The sequence below is a fragment of the Lissotriton helveticus genome, chromosome 1_1 (genome assembly GCF_964261635.1).
Source record: "Lissotriton helveticus chromosome 1_1, aLisHel1.1, whole genome shotgun sequence".
NCBI lineage: Eukaryota > Metazoa > Chordata > Amphibia > Caudata > Salamandridae > Lissotriton > Lissotriton helveticus.
In genome coordinates this window covers 1,654,361,408-1,654,385,530 of record NC_136057.1, presented here as the reverse complement: position 1 = coordinate 1,654,385,530, position 24,123 = coordinate 1,654,361,408, and the positions used below count along the sequence as shown (strand labels likewise).

Here is a 24,123-nt window from a genome sequence, read left to right as displayed (position 1 = left end):
CTAACTTTGGTTTGGCTTTATCAAAACATGTCGTGTTTGGTGTCATACATTTTGGAATACTACCCCCTCGCCAATTCTGGCGACGGGGGTAGCATTCCACGCTTCTAGAGGGATAAGACATGTTACTTACTGTAAATGCGGTTAAACCTAACCAGAGCCCCAGCATCACAAATGGATGCTGCTGCCACAGACACATGTCTGACCTCCTGCTGCTGGCCAAAACCTGGCAGAGGACGCCTGGACAAAGAGTTTCCTGTCACAGGGAGGTGTCACACCACCCCAGACAGGAGATAGTGGATGGTAGCAGGGAGGGTTGAAAGAAACTAGACACTGCCTGGGGCACACAAGGTGTTGCTGGGCAGATTCCAGTCAAACCGGTTCTGGGGCACTCCAGCCCCAGTCTTGGCGGCAAACTGGACAAAGGAAAGGGGTGTAACCACCCCCTTCCTGGGTCCCACCCATAGGAGGGACCTAACAGGTAATCCAGCCCCCAGATTTGGAATATAGGTGGGAGCAGTGCCAATGCTCATCAGATTATCCTGACTGAAACTTATGAAACGAAACTCTGGACCCTTCGACATCCCACTCCTCGTGGAATACTGAAGAATCTCCCTTGTGGTCAAGGAGTGACCACCCTGTGCAAACAGGCACCATCCAGCACCTCGACATTTGCTTTGTTGTAGTTCCCGCCGGAACTCGAGCGACAGACATCAACAAGAGCCAGCTATCCTGCCTTCCATCAGCCCGATCCACAGTCCATGCAGAGCTGGGACCCGTGGAGGCGACCTGAAGCGTGGGAGCGGCCATCTTAAATAAACCACGAAGCGCTGACCGTGCAGCACCCGAGGCTCCCTTGAAGCTGTGCATTGGAGTCTCAGAAGCTCCAGCCCCGAGCAGCTTGTGCACCGAAGCTCACCCCTCCACACTTGACGAGTGCTGCGTGGGGCCCTTTTGCATTTTCCTGCTTGACGCGTTGGTCCGGTCGCTTTCCCCTTGGCTAGTGGCCCCAGAACCGACGAACCTACAAATTTACACAGCTGATCTGGTTGCTCCAGATTGGCACCAGCTCCCCTGAAAAGGAGCACCCGCTCAGACCTTGCTGGTCCAAGTGTTAAGCCTTCTTTGAATCCTGCGTGGGTTGCCTTTACCAAGGCCTGTTGACTCCGATTGTGAAGCCGACACCGCCAACAGCGAGAGCCTTTGTGGGACAGCTTGTGATTCACTCCAGGACATCCTCGGTGCCCCAGAGTCCACGTGGCAGCGGAGACAAGGCACCCAACATCGACCTGACTGCGCCCGACATTGCCTGGTTCCTTCCTGGTTCCTTCCTGGTCACTGGCTAGTGACCCAGACTCTGTCCCCTCTGCTTTCAGGTACCCTTCAACTTCGATCCACCCTTGGATCGCACTGGACACTTCTCTCCTGGACGCCTGCAGCATCTTCATCCTCAGGCACCATCGAACTGCGTGACGAAACCCGACACAGGTTGGCACCTGTGCACCCGCTTCCTGTGGGTGAGGTAACTTACTAGTGCCGGTGTTCCCACACTGGTACACACCTCTAGTGCCTAAGTCCAAAGTTTGGTAGTCCTAGTCCAGTCGAAAGACTCCTTTTGCAATAACATTGTAACTTTTACGCACCATTGACTTTACATTGGTGAAAGCCGTGCTTCCCGCACTGCACCCGAATCCCGCGGGCTACTCCCGTCCTAACTGTGGTTAGTCCAGTGTAGTCCCAGCGATTCCCAAGGCCCCAGGCCTTACCCCCATCGATTAGTGATTGTTATACCACTTTTTTGATATATGGTTTGAGTGGCCACCGGCCTCATCCGAAAACGTGCAACTTGTCTATGTATAACTGTGCTTTTATTTAAACACTTGTGCTTCATTGCTCATAAAGAGTAGTGGGGATTATTCTAAGAATAAGTACATATATTTTGATAATATATAACTTGTGTGGTGTCCTTTCATTTGATATTACAGGATTGTATATGGTAAAACAGCTGGTTTCACATGTCCTTTGGAGTTAAGCCTTTAAGGCTGCTTAGTCCATGCTACCCCTAGGATAGCTTGTCTATAAGGTTGACTTACAACTACCACCATAAGGGATTGTTTGGACTGATACAGGGTGCCCACAGAACTGTGGACATCATATACCGGGCCAACATCTCACACAGAGCCCTAGCCTACGCAGACGATATCGTAGTTGTCACCAGGGATATCGGCAATGCATTACCAGCTATTGATGAATTGGCAGCTCAGTTTGGATCTTTCTCGAGATATAAGCTAAACATCTCCAAGACCCAGATTCTTTTTGTTGGTGAGGATCCTCCGGAAAATGTGACTACTGTCTCAGAAGTCACCTATCTAGGAATTAAAATTTTGCTTCCAGTCTCTAATATCCCAGAGTTAAACATAAATTCTGTGTTGATTAAAGTAAACTCAATGCTGGAGAGATTAGATCACTTGCATCTATCTCTATACGGAAGATCAAACGTTCTAAAAATTCTGGGATAACCTAAATGTTTGTACATGTTTCGAACGATTCCGCTTGAATTCCCAGCTAGCTGCTTTAAGAGATTAGAGAGGATTTCCTCTAGATTTTTGTGGGGATATAAACGGCAAAGAAGGGCATATAAAAAGATGGTGTTGACGAAAGATCGTGGTGGTTGGGGTATACCTTATTTTATGTTTTATTATCTGGCAGCTGTGTTGCAATTCATTAGTCCGCTGGTATAGGGGGTGATAGGGCCCGAATTTTGCCTTGCCATGCTCCTTCAATTCATGAACTTGGGTTGGGTGAGGCGATTAGGGGTTGTTTGGTTAAAATTTTACAACCTAGCTACTTCAAAAAAACAAAATTTAAAATTCTTAAATCAGCCTATACGGCATGGAGACTTGTTAAGCGGCAGTTGGGGGTCCCGAAGGTAAATGCGTAGACTCCGTTTGCAGCACCCGAGATACTACCCTTTATCTTTCGGGATCAAATCGCCAACAGATGATTCTCCAAAGGAATTCAATGTTTAGGTGATTTGTTGCAAGACGGACATTTAGCTTTGTTTACTGAGTTACAAAGGAAGTTTGGTTTGGCTAAACACACATTTTTTAAGTTCCTCCAAATTCGCAGCTATTTGAACATGTTAGGCCCTGAGATAGAACTCCAATTGAGGAAATTTCCCCTCATCGAGAGTATGGAGAAAAAAACATTGATAGGGCAGTTTTACTCTTAGCTTATTTCAGCACTGACAGATGATCTTGAGAATTGCCAAGATAAGTGGGCAACTAAGCTAAGTGCAGAGGGAGTTAATATTGCTGAATCATTAAGTTTGGCAAATCGGGTTTTGATGACAGGGAGGATGCGTACACAGCATTACATGGCCTTATATAATTTGTACTACACTCCAAGAAAGATAGCTAAATGGGGTACTGCTGCGGGGACTAAATGCAATAGATGTGGTCAGTTCGCTGCTCATGCTGTTCATATTTTTTCTTGTCCCAAATTATCCGAATTATTTTCCTCTATTGAACAATTTTTAGGATTAATAATGGGCTTACCTATAACTATAACTGGGGAATTGGTTTTGATAGGTATTAGGCCAGATATATCTGCTCACACACGATCTAAGACCACAAAATGTTTTGTATTTATCTGTATGGCTGTAGCACGTGCATGTATCACGAATGATTGGACCAGTCCGAATCCTCCTTCCTTTTTTAGCTGGCGTGCGAGATTATTAGCAATGTATAACTTGGAATTGGCTATATACAAGACTAAAGGCAGAAGAAATAGGTCCATGGGAGTTGAGATCTGGGCTGCTATAACTGACTGGATTTAATGGAGTTTGCTTCTATTCGAAATTCTGTTTAGGTTTCGGTTTTTTTCGTCTTTTTCTTTTTTCCGTTTTCTCACGTTTCTTTATCTTACAGGATATATGTCTGCTGCTTGCTGTATTATCTCTTGTTTATGTGCTACATATTTTTAGCGACTGCATTTGCTGAATTTATTTAATATGTATGATCTGAGCTCTACATTCCTTGCATAAAATGGGGAAAAACTAATAAAAATATTTAAAAAGAAAACGGTGCCTTCCAATATTCATCAGAAAAGGAGTAAGTATACTACATTACTCACATAGTTGCTAATACACAGGCCTGAAATTCAGGACAGACTTGCTAAAGAGGGACATCAGAGAAGTATCAAAATATACAGAGTGGATATCTTTTCCAACACTGCAGCGAAACTGGAAAAGTGTAAATTGATGCTAGTTAGACTTTGTGGGCAAAAGCCAGGTTTTTAGAGATTTTCTAAATTTCAACAAATTGGTTTCTGTTCGAGGAGAGATTGGCAGAGCATTCAGTTTGATACCTTCAGCATAAAGTGAAAAATCCCTGCCTCCAATCCTAGCCTACTTAACCCTAGAACCTTCGACGAGCAGGGCTTCAGCTGATCGGATTTGAGGACGATATCTGCACCAGTTAAAAGGGTGGAACAGAAGAGAGGGTCTAAAATCATAAAGGTCCTGGTGAACCAGATACAGAGATCTAAAATGATACCATACTTCCCAGGGAGCTAGAGTAGGGGGAGTCACTGGTGAAATATGGCCACTCTGCCTCAAACCAATTCCATGCCTCGCAGCTGAGGTTTCAACCAACTGAGGTTTTTGCAGACCATGGAGAGGAAGGTTGTCCAAACAGACCACGTTGCAGTTTTCAAGGCAGCTAGAAATGAGATTTGTACTTTGTGAGAGAACGAAAAACAGCTATAATATCTGTTTCAGGGTGCATTATTGAAGAAGACAGAATGAGACTAATCCATTGATTTTATTAGAGAGATTGAACTGGGATTATTTATTCCTAGTTTTGACACAGAGAAGAGGTATGGGCTTTAGATTTGTCGACTGTGCCCAAGCAGAAAATTCCTAAAATGGTGTTAATTTTAGGGCAATAGGAATTTCTGGCTTGTCTCCATTCAGTTTTAATTGGTTGAAACGCATTCACCTATCGACTGTTATAAAACACTCAGCTTATGCTTAAGGATTGCCTGACATTTGAAAAATAATTTGAGTGTCATCTGAATACATAAAAAAGGAGAAACCAAAAGACTGATTGAGAGAGACAAAGATGTCATATATACATTAAAAAGCAGAGCAGATAGAATGGAGCCTTGAGGAATGCCACATAAAACATATCCAACAGTAGATCTGAAAGGTGAGGCAGCAACTTGAAATGTCCTGTTTCTCAGAAAGTCTGTGAAGCACTGAGACAATGTCTTTGATACCGATATCCTCCATCCGTGATAGCAACCTCTGGTGACCTACAGAGTCAAAAGCTGCAGACAAATCAAGGAAAGCTAGGGTAGCTTGGAAATCCTTTTTTGCAAATGGTGCAGCTCATCTATAGCCAAGATTACCATAGTCTTGGGGCTTTGGCCATATCAAAATCCAGCTAGCATTAGGTGAAGAAAGCCACATGTTTTTATATAGCTATTTAGTTGATCAACACATTCTCTACGAACTTGGACGGATAAGCGAGTTGTGAGATGGAATGTAGATTTGAGAAATTGTCCATACCAAGAGAGAGATGGAATGAGTAGGGCGGACTTGAACATTTTAGGAAAAGTGCCTGATCTCAAAGAAGTATTTAGAAGTGGCCGTTTGAGGCTACTTACAGTTAGCAGTCGATTTTGGGGGTGTTTTGCTGAAAGAGTATCTGCTGATGATCCAGAAGACTGGCTATTTTGCAGTAGTTGGATAAAATGTTCTGCATCAAGCAAAGAGAAATTTGTCAGACAATTGAATGCACAGATTGGACAAGGGCACCAATTAATTATACTGTGGTGATATGTTTGCTTCCAATACAACCACATTTTCTGTAATTAAAGATATCTCATTTTAAAGGAAGTCTGCAATTTGATTGCATCTTCCAATGGACTTTTGGAGGATCTCTTAGCTATTTTATTTCAGAAAAGATAACTCATTATGTTTGTGGCTGAAAGAGTTTTATGAAAATAGAAAGAGGCCTGTGTGGCCTCAGTATGTTTCTAGACCCCCCCCCACACCCTCATTAAAAGCCACGAGGAAGGCCTTATTGTCTGTTATTCACTCACTTTGATTTGCACAGCTCAATATTTTGTGTGTGGTGGGCACAGACGGGTTGGCCAAACAAGCAATTCAAATGTCCTGCCTGAGTTGACAGACTGCGGTATTTACTGCCGCCAGATGTACTTTGTATTCCACACCTGTGCACGCCGTCGCATTGACTATCAAAATTACCAATTTCTAAGTCGTGAATACCTACCAGACGCAGAAAGCAGCAAATTCAGTCGCAACATGAGCACTGACTTCCACACACCCACGTGTGCCCAATTAGGGTAAGTATGGACTGTTCTTTAGCTTTATGACTGTCCGATTGCAGTTTCAGCAGCACCACATGGCAGACGCAAAAGGGTCTCTCAAAGGCGTCTCCTTTGTTTTGTTGCAGACAGAGGAGGAGTTCATCAAAGCGCAGGCTGTATTCGAAGATATTAACAACGAGCTCCGAGATGAACTCCCGGTTCTGTACAGCAGGTAAGAGGCTCAAGAGGGGGCCGTGCACCCTTAATTATGAAAACAGTCACAGGGGGTGGGGTCCACACAGGGCCTCTTAAACCTTGGGGAAGGAAACCGCATACCCCTTCCCTTGAAAAAGAATATGACACTAGGTGTGGGGTACCCGGGGCCTGTAAAGGTTAAGGAGGGGTCAAATGCCCTTCACCCTATTAATTGAAGAAAAAATAACAAAGACTTGCCAGCTCCTGTCAGCGCCCCGCAAGGCTACTGGCAAGGGATACCATGGTGCCCTGAGGCTCCCCCTGCAGCCCCCAATACAAAAATAAGGATCTATAAAGATATATGAATACTAAATGAGGCAGGAGGCACTCATTTATTATTCCTTGAAGGAATGGTCTGTGAAGGCTCTTTTGATTTTCGTTTTTTCTATATTTTTGGATCTTCGCTGCATAGGAAAGAGACCTGTAGCCATCGATTGCCTTTTTCAGGTTAAAACGTGCACACGTTCTATTGCCTTCAATGGCAACGCATGCATGTATGGCGATTCCTTTGCGGGACGAGCGGTGCCTTGTGTTAGTAATTATCGTAAACACATGGTACCCCTGGCTCGCTCCCGCAAGGGAAACGCTTTGGTTGCTCTGGGCCGCACTCCCCTCAACTCTCCCACTGTTAGCGCGGTGCGCCAGCGCTTGTTCTATTTAAATTGCAGCTTCTCCAATGATCTCAGTCAGCTGATTATGAAATCGTATGTGAGCCTGCAGGTGCTGAGGCGATGTGTCATTTCAGACATCATGGAGTAGAAGATTCTATCTTTTAATAACATTTACCAGGAAACGTCCACAGACGGTTTTAGGTTGTGCCTACCCGTCTCTCATGTGCTCTGTTTCTCTTGTACTTATCCCCTCTCCTCTTCGCTCTGTGTTGTTTTCGCCCAGGTTTGCGTCTCCCATGCGCCCCGTGTTCTTCTTTCCTCCGTCCGTGATCTGTGTTGATCTCTCCATGTGTTTCTCCCCCCCCCCCCCCATGTTGCTCTCTCCTAAGTGTGATGTTTTCCCCTCCTGGGTTCCCCACTTTTACACCGGCAAAGCTTTTTTGTGTGTGGCATTTTTCGTTCTAAAAATTAATTATTTTTAGTTTACTGATCTAAGTGACATCCGCCATCTTTGATCTGTATTTAAATAATAACAAGAGGTGCTTGCGTCATTCCGCTGGTACCTGCATGCATTCTGACACATGAACCTACATACATGTGTGTGCTTTCTAGTGGAATGATTCGACTGGCAGTAGGGGTCACATCATTGTGCCTTTTTTTTAATTGACGATGCTGCACAACATCTTGCAAGAAGCCTAACACTGTAGAGCATCCCCCAAAAGGCATTGGCAAAGCCAAAATCGCCAAAGACAAGACACGTTGGCTTTTCAGGTGCTTTTTGACTCTGCTGTCATAACAAACCACTCTTATAATTCACAGGAGCGGGAACGAAAAAGCACAGTGTGGTCTTCTATGCAACAAATCAAATTACATATCACAATGTTTTGCTACATGTGCACAAAGTAACTGTAGAAATAATGATTATTTTGTATAAACACATACATTTTAAAACCTGTCAGTAGACATGTCAGCAAGTATTATACTTTCACTCTCTTTGCGTTCTAACTTAGCAGCAAATAAAGCATACATCATCCGACCACCTTTCCACGTAGTGACACACAGTAGAGTTCGATAATCACCAGCGGTCGACCGAAAATGGAGGACGAACATGGCCTTACATTTGGGGATGATGAGATCGATCAAATTCTCAGGGACCTCAACCCATTTGAAGGCCTCAGCAACCCAGAACCCGGCCCTAACATCAATGAATGGAATGAACTAATGACCCTCAGGCGGAACCAGATTAAGGCAGCACTTCATGGCTTATTCATGAAGGAATATCTACGGAGCAAAATGGCACCACCAGGGTTAATAGTTAAGAATGAACCACTCATTTTTCAGAACGATTTAATTTTTAAAAAGGAGTGGTCGCTAATATCCTGGCATTGCTCAAGAGATTGGCTAGTCCTTATAATAAAAACAGCAGCAAGAATCACACATGAGCTAAAAATTGAAATCAACAAAATAGAAGCCCAACTGAAAACCTACATGTCAACGGAAGAATTGAAATTAAGACTAGACAAATTAAATCAACAGATGACGGATTTTGAGTTTACACTCAAACAAAGCAAGTCCAACAAACTAGCTAAAGATAAAGCTAAATTCACACCTGAAAGTGCGTACCCATATACCAAAGCAGATCATGTTCCAATAAACACTAATAGTGATGCTGACAGTGACATTTCAGACAACGGATCCTCGGGCTCCAACTCTAGTGGCAAGAGAGGATCCAAACAATGGAGAGGAGGATGGAGACAAAGGAGACAACAGTTCCCGAGACAACGAGGGTGGAGAGGTTATCAACCCCAGCCTCAACAATATCCACAACCATTCCCAGGCCCACCACCATTTAATCCCTTCCAATATGGACCACCGCCCATGGGTCAGAATTACCAACAATTGAACCCGGACTACAATGAGGGATACTATGGCCAGCAGCAGCCTTTTTTAGGCACGCGTTCAACAACACGTGGAAGGAACCGGAAAGGCAACAACGTTGGATGGGAGGATCAAGATCAAGCCAACTCACGAACCACGAGAAGCATGACCGGATCCCTCCCGAACCAGCCGTCAACGAGCAAGAGGGGGACCTAATAGTCAACCTTACACCCTGGCCACTAACGGATGCACAACGGAGTGTGCTTAATAAAGGACTAGGTTTCGTACCGACTCAAAAACCAGATGTGTTCAAACTGAACATAGAACTTCAAGAATTCACAAGGAAGCTGAGATTACAAGCATTCTTCCTAGACAAACCACCTACCACGGAGAAGACGGACACTGGCCTGAAACTCAAGTCATCCTTTACTCCTCCTGACTTCGCCATACCAATAGGACTACTAGCTTTTGAAAAAGCCGTTATCACAGAAGTGAATAAACTTAACATGAGGGATGCCAACATTTATCACAACACCAGTGGAGATGAACAAAGGGCAATCAGAGAGCTATCCAACAACAATGAACTGATCATAAAACCAGCAGATAAGGGCGGAGCAATTGTCCTACAAACCTTGGTGACATACAATAACGAATGCATGAGATTACTGTCTGATACAAGGAACTACAGAACCCTCCGGGAAGATCCAACTGAGAAACTACACATTAAAATTGGAGGCATGGTGGAAGAGGCACTAGCCCATGATTGGCTCAGTAAAAAAGAAGCGGATTTCTTACAACAGCCTTCACCAAGAATTCCGTATTTTTACTGTATACCCAAGATACATAAAAACATTAACAAACCACCAGGTAGACCTATAGTATCAGGGATCGGTTCCATCCTTGAGCCGCTTTCCAAATTTGCGGACGCTTTCCTTCGGCCCCTGGTACAATCTACCGACACCTACCTGAGAGATACAAAATCGGTCCTCCAACTGTTGGAGAGAAAAAGCTTCGACCCAACGACACAATTGTTACTGAGCCTAGACGTGGAAGGTTTATACACTAGTCTACCTCACGACGAGACACTCCAAATAATAGAGGAAGTACTATTTTCTAGCCAATGGAAGTACCAAACACCTCGAGGACTGGTTCTGGAATGCATCTCCCTGGCACTGCAACAAAACTTTTTTCAGTACGAGAAGACCATATACCTACAGTGCCATGGGACTAGTATGGGCAGTACTTTTGCTCCTAGCCTGGCTGGACTCTACGTCCACCATCTCGAGCAGAACAGGATACTCCATACCGTTAACCCATACAGAACCCACATCAATACCTGGAAAAGGTATATTGACGATATCTTGATCATCTGGGATGGGGAGACAGACACAGCCATTGAATTCGTCAATTGGCTCAATAACCAGAACAGATACCTGAAATTCACTAGCACCATTTCCAATACATCCATGGTGTTTTTAGATCTCAACATTTAAGCTGATGGAAACAGACTCAAAAGCACCACGCATTTTAAACCCACCGCGAGAAATTGCTTATTGCGGTATGATAGCTTCCATCCCAGGCACCTCAGAGAAAATCTCCCTTATGGACAATTCTTAAGGTTGAGACGCAACTGCACAGAACTGATCAACTTCAAATCACAAGCTGGGGAACTTAGACCTAAACTGCTACAGCGAAAATACCCCCCTAAAATCATTGAGAAGGCCATGAAAAGGGCCAAGAACAATCACAGGGATGCGCTCTTGGAGGAAAAGGTACCGTCACCTGAGGAGAAACAAAGACCTATATGTGTCACCACGTACTCTACAATGTCAAACGAAATCTCCAAAATTGTAAATAAACACTGGAGGATACTGAACTGTGGCAATCTCAACCTGGAAAAACCAATGTATGCACATCGCCGTGGCAGGAATCTGAGAGACCTACTGGTACATACCAGACCCAAGCCTAATACCACCACCAGACAAACCACCATTGGAATACAGGGACACTTTCCCTGTGGGAACTGTAGCAGCTGTCACCTCACGAAGAAAAGCAATAAGTTAACATTCAGAAATGGCACCAATTGGGAACAGAGACAATTCACAAATTGCAATACTAACAATGTAGTCTACATGATCACCTGCCCATGCGGTCTGGAGTATGTGGGAATGACCACGAGACCTGTGAAAACAAGGATAGGCGAACATAAAAGCAATGTCCGCTGCAAAAAATCAACGACGAAAATGGCAACACACTATCTGACTAAACAACATGGTGTGAACGACCTGAAATGGACAGTAATTGAACACCTTCCAACAGAAATGGGTCTTTTTCAAAAGGAACAACGGTGGGTGTTCCGTCTAGGGACACATATCGAGGGATTGAATGATGATGTGCCCTGGGGGCAACTAACCAGTTGATATCTGCAAAACAACCCATGAATCTAAACCTGCCTTTCCACCGAATGTGGGAACAAACATGAGTGACCAATCTGGGCTGCCCTATACCATTGTGGATTATATAAAGAAACCAATGGCCACAACGTATTGCAATGCTACCGTTATGTTGGTGGTTGAATAGTCTTAGTTTCTCCTACTGTGGCTAAGCCTCATAATGATCATGAAATATCCAATGATCCTTTATTAAGCTAGCCATATTCAGCGTATGGGTAATATCACACCAAGGTACAGCTCTTTTTACGAGACCGAACTACACGCATGCGCGTTATCGTTATCACCATCGCAGGTGCGCGTGCGCCTAGCACGCCCCGCTAATCACGAACACGCACTGGTGTGCACATGCGCGAAACCATTACTCTCTGGCGCATGCGTGCACGCGGCTAACCATTAGCACACGCAGGTGATCTCCATCGAGCTTAGATACACGCTCACTCTAACCGGCAAAAAAACACACCTGGCACCACACGTGTAACCGGACACACCATACATGGTGTGACGGTAACAAGGAGCGGATTTGCCTAATATGGGCATTAGCCATTTCCGACAATAAGCCAATAGTTAGAGAGTAGCCCTTGGGAATTCACTGTATATATAGCGCCCAGCTCCCGTTCGCAGTCAAAATCAGCGGAGCAGCGTGAGGGGAACACGGAGACAAATTCTGTCCTGAGTTATTGAGTATGATTCTGCAGAAAACACCCTTTTCCTAGCAAAAAAGTGAGTAAACAAACTAAAAATCCCGTTTTTGTTCCTGTAGACTGCATAATTAGCAATCATCCCCTGGCGTCCAGAAATGCTCATGAAGCAAGCCACCACTACAAAATGAGTATGACCAATATTTCGAACCTACTATCTGTGTGTTTGTGTGTTCTGTGTTGTCTGTCCTTTTCTTTCACAGGGCGACTACGCCAAGTGGTGCTCCATGTGACTGCACCATGTTGAGCTACCCTAACAGGGCCACCACACTCATTTTATTTTTATTTTTATTTTCTTTGTAGGTCATGCAAGTGCATGGTCACAATAAAACCCGCTGTAGGCACACTATAGCCTGTATTCAGTATTAATTCACTGTACATAGTCTTGCACTTTTTTTGTATAATACACATTTGTTAGAAATACGTGAGTAAGGTGGGAAGTTGTGCCCCCGTCCTGAAGAAGGAGCACCAGCTCCGAAACATGTTGACGCACACTAGAGGTACTGTTCATAGTGACAACAGTTAATTACCTCACCCTGCACCTTTTTAATAGTACCAGCCCGGGGTTGTGAATAAAGTTTTTTCTTAATACCCACGAGCCAGGTACTTTTTAACCTTCACCAACCCCACCACTCACATTTACTACCCCATCACTTGCATCACACACACCACACATAGTCTAACTACAAGTGCTCCCGCGTAGTCGTAGGTCGTAGCACGCCGCATCCCGTTAGAGGGGTGCAAAGACCCCAATGATGAAGCATGACACCAAGGGGCCTGTTGGTGTGTGAGGGGTATTTAACACAACACTGAGTGTCCCCACACTTGGGGTATACTCACCGTCCCTCTCACTGCGAGTAGGATTCTCCTTGTTTATGAAACAGTGCCCGTGGAGTAAGAATCCTACTTCTATACTCTACCTCCCTCTGATTGTTTTTTTCACCTTTCCACGTAATCAGCCCAGGCTGTGTTTGGATTTATAGGAGAACAAACTAAACGTCTGATCATCTTCTTCAAACAGTCTATATCCATTCCTCATGCCCATCAATTTTCCCTAATGCCCTATCTCTTTTTTTGATGTGGACAGCAGTAGGTAAAAAACTCTCAATGGAAATATCAATGGAACTTGATGGGGTATGCACTTTATTGACATTGGAACAAAAAAAAACTTTTGAGGTTGTGTTAGTTTTTACTACTAAATATTAAGCACAGATATCCAAATATCATCAAAGGAGCATTTTGAAAGCACTTCTGCAGTATTCCACAATATGCCATTTTTATTTAACCTATTATTTGGCCTAGTGTCCTAGATGAAAAATTGAACACTCAACATGTGATGCCCTTCTACAGGACTGCATTCATCTTAAAATAGTAAATGTGTTCCAATACATGGGTTGCACACTGATTGGTAAAACTTCATCAGGTTTCCCAAATGCATCCTGGTAGATGTAGCTTAAAGAAGTCTATTTACCCACATTCTGCCTTGTACTCACTGTTAAATTCAAGCACAGCCTATGATGGGCATCTTTTTACAACAGTCATCATAGTTGTTTCCTTCAGTAAATAAAATTATTCTTTGTTGGGCCACACGTATATCATTCTAATTAATGTATTTACGTCCTAAAGATCTGAATAATCTAACCTGGAAGTTCCCCAAAGGATATCCTCTCAACAGATGATACATCAAAGGGTCATCACCTGTTGAGTCACATCTGCAGATGTGTGACCCACCACAATCCGCGCCTGTCTTGTTCAGTCTTGTAATATTTAGCTGTCATGCCAGTGCAGACACGAAATTAAGCATATGCAGAACAGAGTCTTACAAGGAATGGGTGTCCTGTTCTGTGCATCATTCAACTAAGCCTGCAGTGGCGATCCTCTGCTTTTTGACTTATACGGGTGCCCAAGATGGCATGGTGAACTTGGCATTCTGTTTAGAAAAGCCAAGACATCCTGGTATACCCATAATGTCCTTATGCTTTCAGACTGCAAACTCCCTCTGGGAGTGTGACACATTGAGAGTGGCACAGGGAGGATATGTTTTAAACAGCCTCACTCTGGAGGACTGAAATGGAAAAACATCCATGTAGAGTTCCTGGAAAACACAGTTGTGCAGCCCAAATGGGAGAACTATGCACCCTCTCACCACACTCATTGTACTGCCTCACCAAAGAAGGGATATATGCAGCCCTAATCTTTACATTGCAGCCTCCATCTGTAGAACTTGGAAGCAGAGTCTTCGGTCTGTACGTTATGGGTCTCAAAAGATCACCTATGCCTGGAATATCAGTGAAGGCAGCTGCCAGTCGCACATTTTGTTGGGTATCTGGAGATCCAGTCTGCTTGCAGGATGGACATCCAGCGGGTGAGGCATAAAAGCCACAATCGGGGAACTTGTCCCACCCTGATGGTTTATATACTGGACCATTGATGTTTTATCTACCCAGAAAAAAATGTAGCACTGCGGTCTATTCCCTGCCAGGCTTCTCTCTACAAATGAGGCTATCATAGGCTCCCGGAACATCACTCTGAGTTGTGAACAGACCATCTCTGTCTAGTGAACACTTTGCTACAACGGGTTTCCTGCTTGACTTTTTGGCATTGAATTGCAACACTGTCCAGAGATGGCCAATAAATGTCTCTGCCCTGGACCATCCTGTAATTAAGCCAGCACTGGAGTTCTGTGTGAACTTTGGGTGATAGGAGCACCCTCTGGGAGTAAGACCTCCTTTTCCATAGATGTTGTATCTTGAGGTGTTGCAGGGCCCTATTAAGTGTAGGTATAATTGCCAGGGTGGAAGGTTGCGGGCCTGCTACCCACGTCAGTTATCGGAGGAAAGTATGGTCCTTCTTGAAACCTCAACAAACTGCAGCAGAAAGTCTCTTTAAGGGATAGTTGCTCTGTCGCGTTTCACTATGTAATATGTTTTCTTTGTTCATAGACGATCCTCATTTTTTCACTTTATCTTGTTTTCTTGATCATTATTTACTGCTGTTTTTGTTAATTTGATCGAAGTTGGGACATATTTTTGCACACTGCCTTGTTCCTACAACCACTGAGGATGTACAATGCTTACCTTTCTTTGTTGGAATGGATCAGTGCGACCACCTTCAGTTGCATGATCACTAGTATTGTTTCAATATGATTGCCCATGCTATGCTGAATCTAAAAGTGATACTTGCATCGTAAACAGGTGATGGATCACCACCTTTTCAGCTACATGAGCCCTATTGCTTTTTTAGCGCTGTTTTTTCCCCAGAATAATTTCTGCACACAACTTAGATGCCTCTGCTATTGTTTTCTATTCTTCCATTCTGTTCCTTCCTCTTTATTCTCTTGTTCCATTCTACGTTGCTCCTTTAGTCCTCTCTTCGAGTGTTTCTAGATTATTTCCTCTCTCTGTGTGCTAGTGTATTCGCAGTAAGGACTGTGTGTATAACTGCACCAGAACTGTATTTTAGATTATGCCTGTGACTGTTATCGGCCAGTTGATAAATATTTTAAGGTTGCAGTTATCTGAAATGCCTGAGTTAGTTGTGCATTAACACCTTCGCTGTGGCGGCTATTCTGCCGCAGCGCTAAGGTGGCGGGGGGGCTGCGCGGCGCGCCCATGCTGGTGACGGAACCGCTCCGTCACCAGCCTCGGTTGAGCTGTGCTCATGACGGAGCGGTTCCGTCTTGGCCCCGCCCGCTCAATGGAACGCACCACACAGGCGCGAAATCAGCGCCACGCAGGCGCGTCGAGCGGGCCATGATGGATCCGCTCCGTCATCAGCACAGCGCTACCGCGGCTGATGACGGATCGGTTCCGTCATCAGCACGGAACGTGGTTAAAATAAAATTATAGCTTGAGCAAAACATTCACCTAGTCAAGAACCAGTTAAGACATTGGTGTTGTGTTGCCACGGGGAGAACAGTTCTATAAATACTCCATGTATATTATCTGAAATTAAATCACTTCTACTCTTATTCCATATCCAGGTGATGCAACCCTTTCCCATTTGCCTTTTGACACAACTGTTTTCTGAAGCTGTTCCTTGTCCAAGCAACTGATGATTTAGCCATGCAACAGTTAATGTTGTTGCAGTAAGGATATTGTACAGAATAACTAAATACTTATAAGGTCCCAAAGGCGAGACCTATTGGCTATGCCAATGCTTGCTTTTAATGTTGTGAGAGGCTGCAGGCAGTGTAGCAGTGCTCCAGCACCATTACAAAAAACACAGCCAGTCTTCTGAGTTGTTAAATCCATGACACCAGGAGAGCTTACCATATTTTTAAAGCACTCCTAGTTGGAGTGCTATGCTCTCCAGCTGGAGATCACAGATACCTTGTGGTGGGTTTTATGGCTGCAGCTTGAAAAATGTTAAACATTTAAATTAACCTTTATTAAATGTTTTATGACAATACCTTGTATTAAATATTGCACGTGGGAAATATTCAAATATATATTTAATTGAAATATTTGGTCATTTTTCAAGAAAGGCAATACATGTGCTCTATATATGTTGATATCCTGATCCATTCATGAAGCCAATAGGCCCACTTTTATATTTTGGTGTTCTGATCCTGAACCCTGTGTCCAAGTCCATAGGTCTGCCTTACTTAAAATTACACCCAGGCTCTGCACTTATTCCCACTGCCCATGACTCAGCCACAGGGGGCATTGGGTGCAAGGACTGGCCTGTGACCTACCCTACGCAGGGCACGTCCAAAGGCCAGTAAGACGTGGGTTCGCCTACTTACAAGGGGTTGGACACAGAGCCTGGAAGTAAGCCAGGCCTTGTGGCAACCGCGGCATGGGATTGACGTTGCGTATGGTAATAAGATATTACTTTATGTAAAAAAAAAACTTGAAATTCACTGAAAAAACCCAGAGCTTAAAGTGATATTCTAATTAGGTATAATAATACTATCTTAGTTTGCGTTTAACAACTGTTAAAGGAATGATATGGTTAGGTGTAGAATTAAGTTAAAACATACCGTTTTAAACTAACAACACCACTGAAATTCACCAGTTATAATTATCTCAAGTAATTGTTACTTGAGCCCTAAAGGTGGGGTGGATGAAGATTCGTCAAAAGGCACCAAAGTTATAAGGAACCCCAACAAATATTTTCCAATGGAAACATGGTCCTAACTATAACTACAATGTGGTGACCGCCATTTGGTAATAAATATGTATATTTATGTATATATACCCACTCCACGATACTTCCCACCCACACCATGTTGCTTCCTACCCAGCCACACCATATCGCTATTTATATATATATATATATATATATATATATATATATATATACATATATACACAAGAACTTCGCCCGATACTCCAAATGCTTCAGAAAGACGAACACGGACCCAAATAGGATTTGTGCAAGGTTCTTTATTTGATAAGTACACCCAGCACTATCGCCATGACGCGTTTCTGCCTTTTGGAGGCCTTGATCACATGACGCCATGAGGAGTGACCCACAATTTTAAAGTGATAGTGCAGTACCACGTGAAGTAGTGCAGAAAGACATAGAAGACGTATTTAGTCAATTCATTGTACCATATAAATATTGACAGGATATGCAACCCTGATCAATAACTCAATTGTGCAAATATGCAAACAGTACTGCATGACAATGTGCAAATACGCCAGTATTGATGAACATTGGTAAATTCATTCGAAATACAGAGGAATGCATATGAACATGGACTTAAAATGGGCAGTTTAAAAAATAATAAATACATTGTGCAAATAGGCCATCAGTGCTGTGTGGCATCGTGCAGATATGCCAGTATTAAATGAACAGTAATATATTCAATTTAAAATACGTCGAAATGCCACTGAACTGGGCAAGGAAGTCACATTGGCAAAATTAGTTAATCGATATTAAGTACAAAAAGTGTACATGTGATTTAGTTACAATCTTTGTGCAATCACTTTTTCGATAATACTTATGCTAAGGGTGGGAAGGCATGTTTAAAATATAGAACGTGCATGCAAGGTGATTTCATCATTGTAAATATTCACCACTCAAAGATGGCGCTGGTTATAGTCAGCTAGCCAGTAGTCCTTCCTCTACCTTACGGTGTGTTTAAAAACATGACGATGTCTGAGGGTCATTGACATCGAGAAAGGCTGAATGCCGAAACACGAGGGCGTCTGTCTTGTCTGAATAAAGCAACCTTTGAAAATATACCCCGGGAGTGCGGAGAATTCTTTGTTTGCAAACGGTGGAATTTGAGCAGAAATATATATATATATGTATATACACATATATATATATATATATATATATATACACAAGAACTTCGCCCGATACTCCAAATGCTTCAGAAAGACGAACACGGACCCAAATAGGATTTGTGCATGGTTCTTTATTTGATAAGTACACCCAGCACTATCGCCATGACGCGTTTCTGCCTTTTGGAGGCCTTGATCACATGACGCCATGAGGAGTGATCCACAATTTTAAAGTGATAGTGCAGTACCACGTGAAGTGGCGCAGAAAGACATAGAAGACGTATTTAGTCAATTCATTGTACCATATAAATATTGACAGGATATGCAACCCTGATCAATAACTCAATTGTGCAAATATGCAAACAGTACTGCATGAAAATGTGCAAATACGCCAGTATTGATGAACATTGGTAAATTCATTCAAAATACAGAGGAATGCATATGAACATGGACTTAAAATGGGCAGTTTAAAAAATAATAAATACATTGTGCAAATAGGCCATCAGTGCTGTGTGGCATCGTGCAGATATGCCAGTATTAAATGAACAGTAATATATTCAATTTAAAATACGTCGAAATGCCACTGAACTGGGCAAGGAAGTCACATCTATTCATTTCTTATTATCCTCCCATTATACACTAATGGATGCATAAATGCTGAAAATGACACCCTAGTGGGTGCATAAATACTACATTTCAACTACTCTCTGGTATGCTTGCTAATGTTCAGTGATACAATGAATTAATAGTACAAAAGAGTCAAACAAACATTGGCGATTCAAATGGAATTTTTTTAAGTTAATTTAAAAATTGTGTTGACCACATATGGAGAAGCTGCATCAGCTATAAATCCACATATATGGCCAATCAGCGAGCAGGTACAGCTTAATAATAAATAACTTAAAAGCTGCCACGTTGCCTTAAAATGCTAAAAACTATAATAAATACTTATTACATCATAAATATCTAAAATTATGTTTGTATGCAAATTAATTGGCCACTGTTTTAAAATACCATCTGCATTTCATGTTTGCCATCAAGATGAAAACTTGTGCCCAAGTGGGCCCTGTGTCTATTCTGCATTGTGGGAATTGGATGCCAGAACCAGTCAGGTGACCAGGAACATTATAAATCTGAAAGTGCTTGTTCAAATAAACGTGCTTCCATGAAATAGTTAAAATAACTAGAATTTCATTCATGGAGGTCGAGCATAAGAAGTTGTCACAAGATGTGCATCAAGATTCTGATTTAGGATTGATCTGGTTATAGGCAGGTGAAAAAATCCTAACTCGAGTTGAGCCCATTGGGCGTCTTTGTGTCCAACACGAGGATGTACCTTGTTTCCAGTTTCCTCAACAAGGTCTCACGGTCACCACCACGCCTAAGTGGCGGAACCTTGTCCACCACAAAGTAACTAAGGTAATCCAGGCAACTGCCATGGACCTCCTTAAAATGCCTGGCTACTGGATAGGATGCATCATTGTGACTGATTGCCCTCAGGTGCTGGAGTATACGCTTGTGAACCTGCAACTTGGTACTTCCCACATATTGCAGGACACACGTACACTCCGGCATATATATGGCAAAATCAGTTTTACATGTAAGTCTCTTAGATATTCTGGTGGGCACATCATGGTAAGGAGTTCTGTAAGCTGTTCTACTCTTCCCAAGTTTACCCGCCTTACATGTTACACATCTGATGAAACCTTTGGCTGTTTGTAGCCATGTTTTAGGAGTGACAACCCATTGACTACTTTTAACAAGCATATCACTCATGGAGCATGCTTTTCGAAATGTCATTTTAGGAACCTCAGCCAGTGATTTGCCAATCACAGGGTCATTGCGGACTATGACCCAGTTTTTGTTGAAGATCTTGCACAAGGTGCGATGTTGGCGACTATAAGAAACAATCCATCTCGGAGGCTCTGCAGTTGGAAGCGGTGCTGTGTGCATATCACCTGGTCTGGGACTTTTTTTTAAGGCTGTTAATCTGGATATGGACTTAGTTTTAATTATTGCTATATCAACAGTGTAACCCCTGGCAAGGAACCTGTTCTTGCTCTCATTCTGAGCTTTGAAACAGTCGTCATCCACGCTGCAAATGCGTCTGATACGCAGCATCTCCCCATAGGGGATGCTCAGGATGATGGCTAGTGGCGTGGAACAAAGTATTGCCCGCAGTTGGCTTACGATGTAATCTGGTCTCCAACTTTCCTCCTTGAATGTATACTTCAACATCCAAAAAGTTGACTGTTTCCTTGCTAAGTTGTGCAGTGAACCTCAAATTCAAGTCATTGTTATTGATCTCTTGAATAAACATGGCAGCTGCTGCCTCAGGGCCTTTCCAGATGAGAAACAAATCATCTATATAGCGATACCAAGCTATCACATTTTCAGCTAGTACATTCGCAAACATGGTACTGAGGACTTGCTCCTCCCACAGCCCCATATGCAAACAGGCATAGCTGGGGGAAAAACCAGCCCCCACAGCCACACCTCTCATCTTTTGAAAGACCTGATTCTGAAATAGAAAGAAATTATTATTTAAACATATCGAAATCATCTCAAAAGCATTTTGTTATGGTTCAATATGCACAAAGGTTTAGTCCTCAAAAAGTGTTTAACTGCTTTGATGCCATCCAAATGGTGTATACTTGTGTATAACGCGGTGACATCCAGGGTGACTAGTGGGTAATGCCATGTTACATCGTCAACCTTCCAGAGAAAATCTCCAGTATCTTGCAAGTGCGATGGTCAATGTTTAACATGCTCCTGCAAGAAATAGTCGAAATACTGCGAGGTGTTCTCCATGATACTATGTCTTGCTGATATTATCGGCCTACCAGGAGGTTTTGTTAGATCTTTGTGTATCTTGTGAACGAGATAGATAATTGGGATTACTGGATGGTTGACTTTGAAAAATTTAACTTCATCCATACTTAGTAGACCAGCACTCTTCCATGCTAACAACTTTGTGTGGAAGTCGCTCCAAGCCAGTCTGACGGTTTTCCATTCACTCCGTCTGTAACACTGGTGATCATTCAAATGGGAGAGTGCTTCCTCAAGATACAATTTCCGGGGAGAAAGGACAAAATTTCCGCCCTTATCTGATTGACGCATAATCACATTGTCATTACCTTGTAGTTTCTTCATAAGTTGCCCATAACAGTTGTTTTTATATGTAGACCTGCGACGTGCATGCAATGTCGACATGTGAAGCTTTTTCAACTGGTTGGTCACAAGTTCATTATACACATCAATATTGTCATGCAACATGATTGGATTAAAGGTTGATCTTGGCTTAAAATGGGTCTGTCCAGCCATAACCAAACTGGGAAAGCTATCAGTACTTGAAAACTCTATATCTGTATTTTCCTCACGTAAATCATGAAGATTGCGCATCAAGTCATAGTCGTTGACAGTTATAATTGGCAGATTGAGGATTCCTACCGCTGCCACTGCTTGTTTATTGTTGGTTCCTTCTTTTGTAATGCGTGAAACTTGCGCAGTTTGAGTTTGCGGGTGTATTTGTAAGGTCGATGCGTGTTTGCACATAGTTAAAATCATTGACTGGACAGTAGGATAGTCCCAATGCTAAGATCTTTAATTCCGTGGCTCTTAACTGCATGTCGGTGAGGTTAATTATTGATAAAGAGTCATTGGTGGTTGAGCTCATTTGCGGTTCCATTTCTTCTGTGGTTTTTTGTTGTTTTGTTTGTCCCCCACTGCTTACATTTGCGGCGTTTTCTTCAATCACGGCTCTTGAGGTTTGCCCTTTGTTGTGCTTTTGGTTTGGTGCCCGGTGCCTCCTGTCCTGGCGCAGGCAATCCACTTCCTGTGCCAGTGAAAGTTTTGTAAACCCCAACCTGCTCGTTTTCTGATTCACTGCCTGCCACCGAGCTTAGATCAGACATTGATGTAGATGATTGAGCAGTATCACCAATGTTTGTAGGATCTGACAATGTTTGTGCAGGTTTTTTGGCTTTCTTGAGGGAATCAAATTTCTTGGCAAAGGTAAAGACTTGCCCATTCTGGTAATCCAGTTCATCTCTCTGAAATTTGAAAGGTTTTCGCTTTTTGATTATATCCTCCTCCTTTGATAAACGGGTAAGCATTTCCTCCCGATACTTTTTCTCCATATCAGATGCACCCAATTTACTAATTTTATTATTCAGTTAATCTATTTTGGTTTGCAAAGTGAAAGGGTCACTCTGCATATTTCACCAAAATTCTCACTAGCTTGCAGCATGACTTTAAATTACATAGTGCAAACATCAGCCCATACCCAAGACCGCTCACAACAACTTCCCAAATAACAGACACCACACAATGTTTTTGTTGGAGAAAGTTGTTGCAGCTTTATTTGCATAAACATTATGCCAACATGTTGGGTTATCTTACCGGCGATCCAGGGTCAGGCCGCCTCTCACCACCTGCCCACCTGATGAGCCATAAACCCCCTGTGGTGTTCACAGTGGGGTGTTGTCAATTTGGGGGTAGGGCTAGCCCCTCCCACCGGCGGACCTCCAGTCCACCCCTTACTCACGCCCCTCCCCCCTAGGGAGGGGCGGAGCGTTGCAGGCAACCCCCGGTTGCTCAGGTCCACAACCGCCCGATGGACTAACTGGGCGCCGTCACTCCTCCAGGATCCCACCGGGGATCTCGCTGGGAATAATTGGCTCTCGCACCCTTCCGGTGCTCCTGTAGAGGGTACCCTTCTGTACCTTCCAGCGTTGGATCGCCCTGTAACTCCGCCTGCAACACAAAACAAAATTGTATTAAATAAGTCCCCCCCCTGCTGTCCGCCAGCCGGGTTAGCGGTAGGGAGGGAAAACAGCGTACGGGCAGCAACGACCGTCTGGTCAAAGGGGAGAGGTTCCGGTCCGCGTGGCCGATCGAGGGGCAAAGAGGGCGCCAGGCCAGCGACCCCAGGCCATATAGTCGCGGACAGCCCCTCCCCCGCCGGAAGTACGTCACTGGGGACCCCTGGTCCCCACACTAGACCGCTCGAAGGGGTCTGGGCCATCCTGTGGCACTAAGGGTGGCCACCCTCTTAGGTGGCCCCCTTCGGTGGCCCGGGGCAGCCTGGCATTCTGCCCACTCGGCTAACATGTTGGAGTCCGGGTTTTCCGGAATGGGTGCCAACATGATGCGCTACCCACCTGGTATGCGCCCCACCGCCAAATAGCTGGGAAGTGAACGATGCTCCCACCATTTCGATTGTTCTGCACACATCGTTTTTTCCAGTTTTTTAAAAAGTTCTTTCAGATTAGAACTTCCAGTTTTAGATGTACCGGGATGCACACTCGGAGATGACTCGATGACCGGTGAGTCGTCAAACATTTAACATGCCGCCTCCTCACGGCTCCTCACAACGCTGGCGGTCATTGTGCAATGTAATAGGTGTAAAGTTAAATGTTGAAACAAACAGCCGGCAAATGCCGCTATCTGCACAGCATGCACACTCCTTCACCGGACTTGTACGCCAATGCTCCTACCTTCACAGATTTCCAGACGATGCTCGGTTCCTTGAATGCGAGCGCAATCACCTTTGGCTGTCGGTAGAAAGATATCAGGCTGTCCGGGGGCTACTGCGACTGAACCGTACAGGAACGAAAATCACTTCCGGGTTAACAGAAGACAGCTTCCTGCCACT

The 24,123-nt window shown here is 43.7% G+C and overlaps 1 protein-coding gene across 1 annotated transcript in view; it reads left to right on the top strand.

Moving 5' to 3' along the window:
- BIN2 (bridging integrator 2) overlaps positions 1-24,123 on the top strand; it is a 319,199-nt gene that overhangs the window by 175,478 nt on the left and 119,598 nt on the right. The window contains exon 7 of the mRNA XM_078688858.1: positions 6,480-6,565. Within this exon, the coding sequence (XP_078544984.1) occupies positions 6,480-6,565 (86 nt within the window). The remainder of the gene's footprint in view (positions 1-6,479; positions 6,566-24,123) is intronic.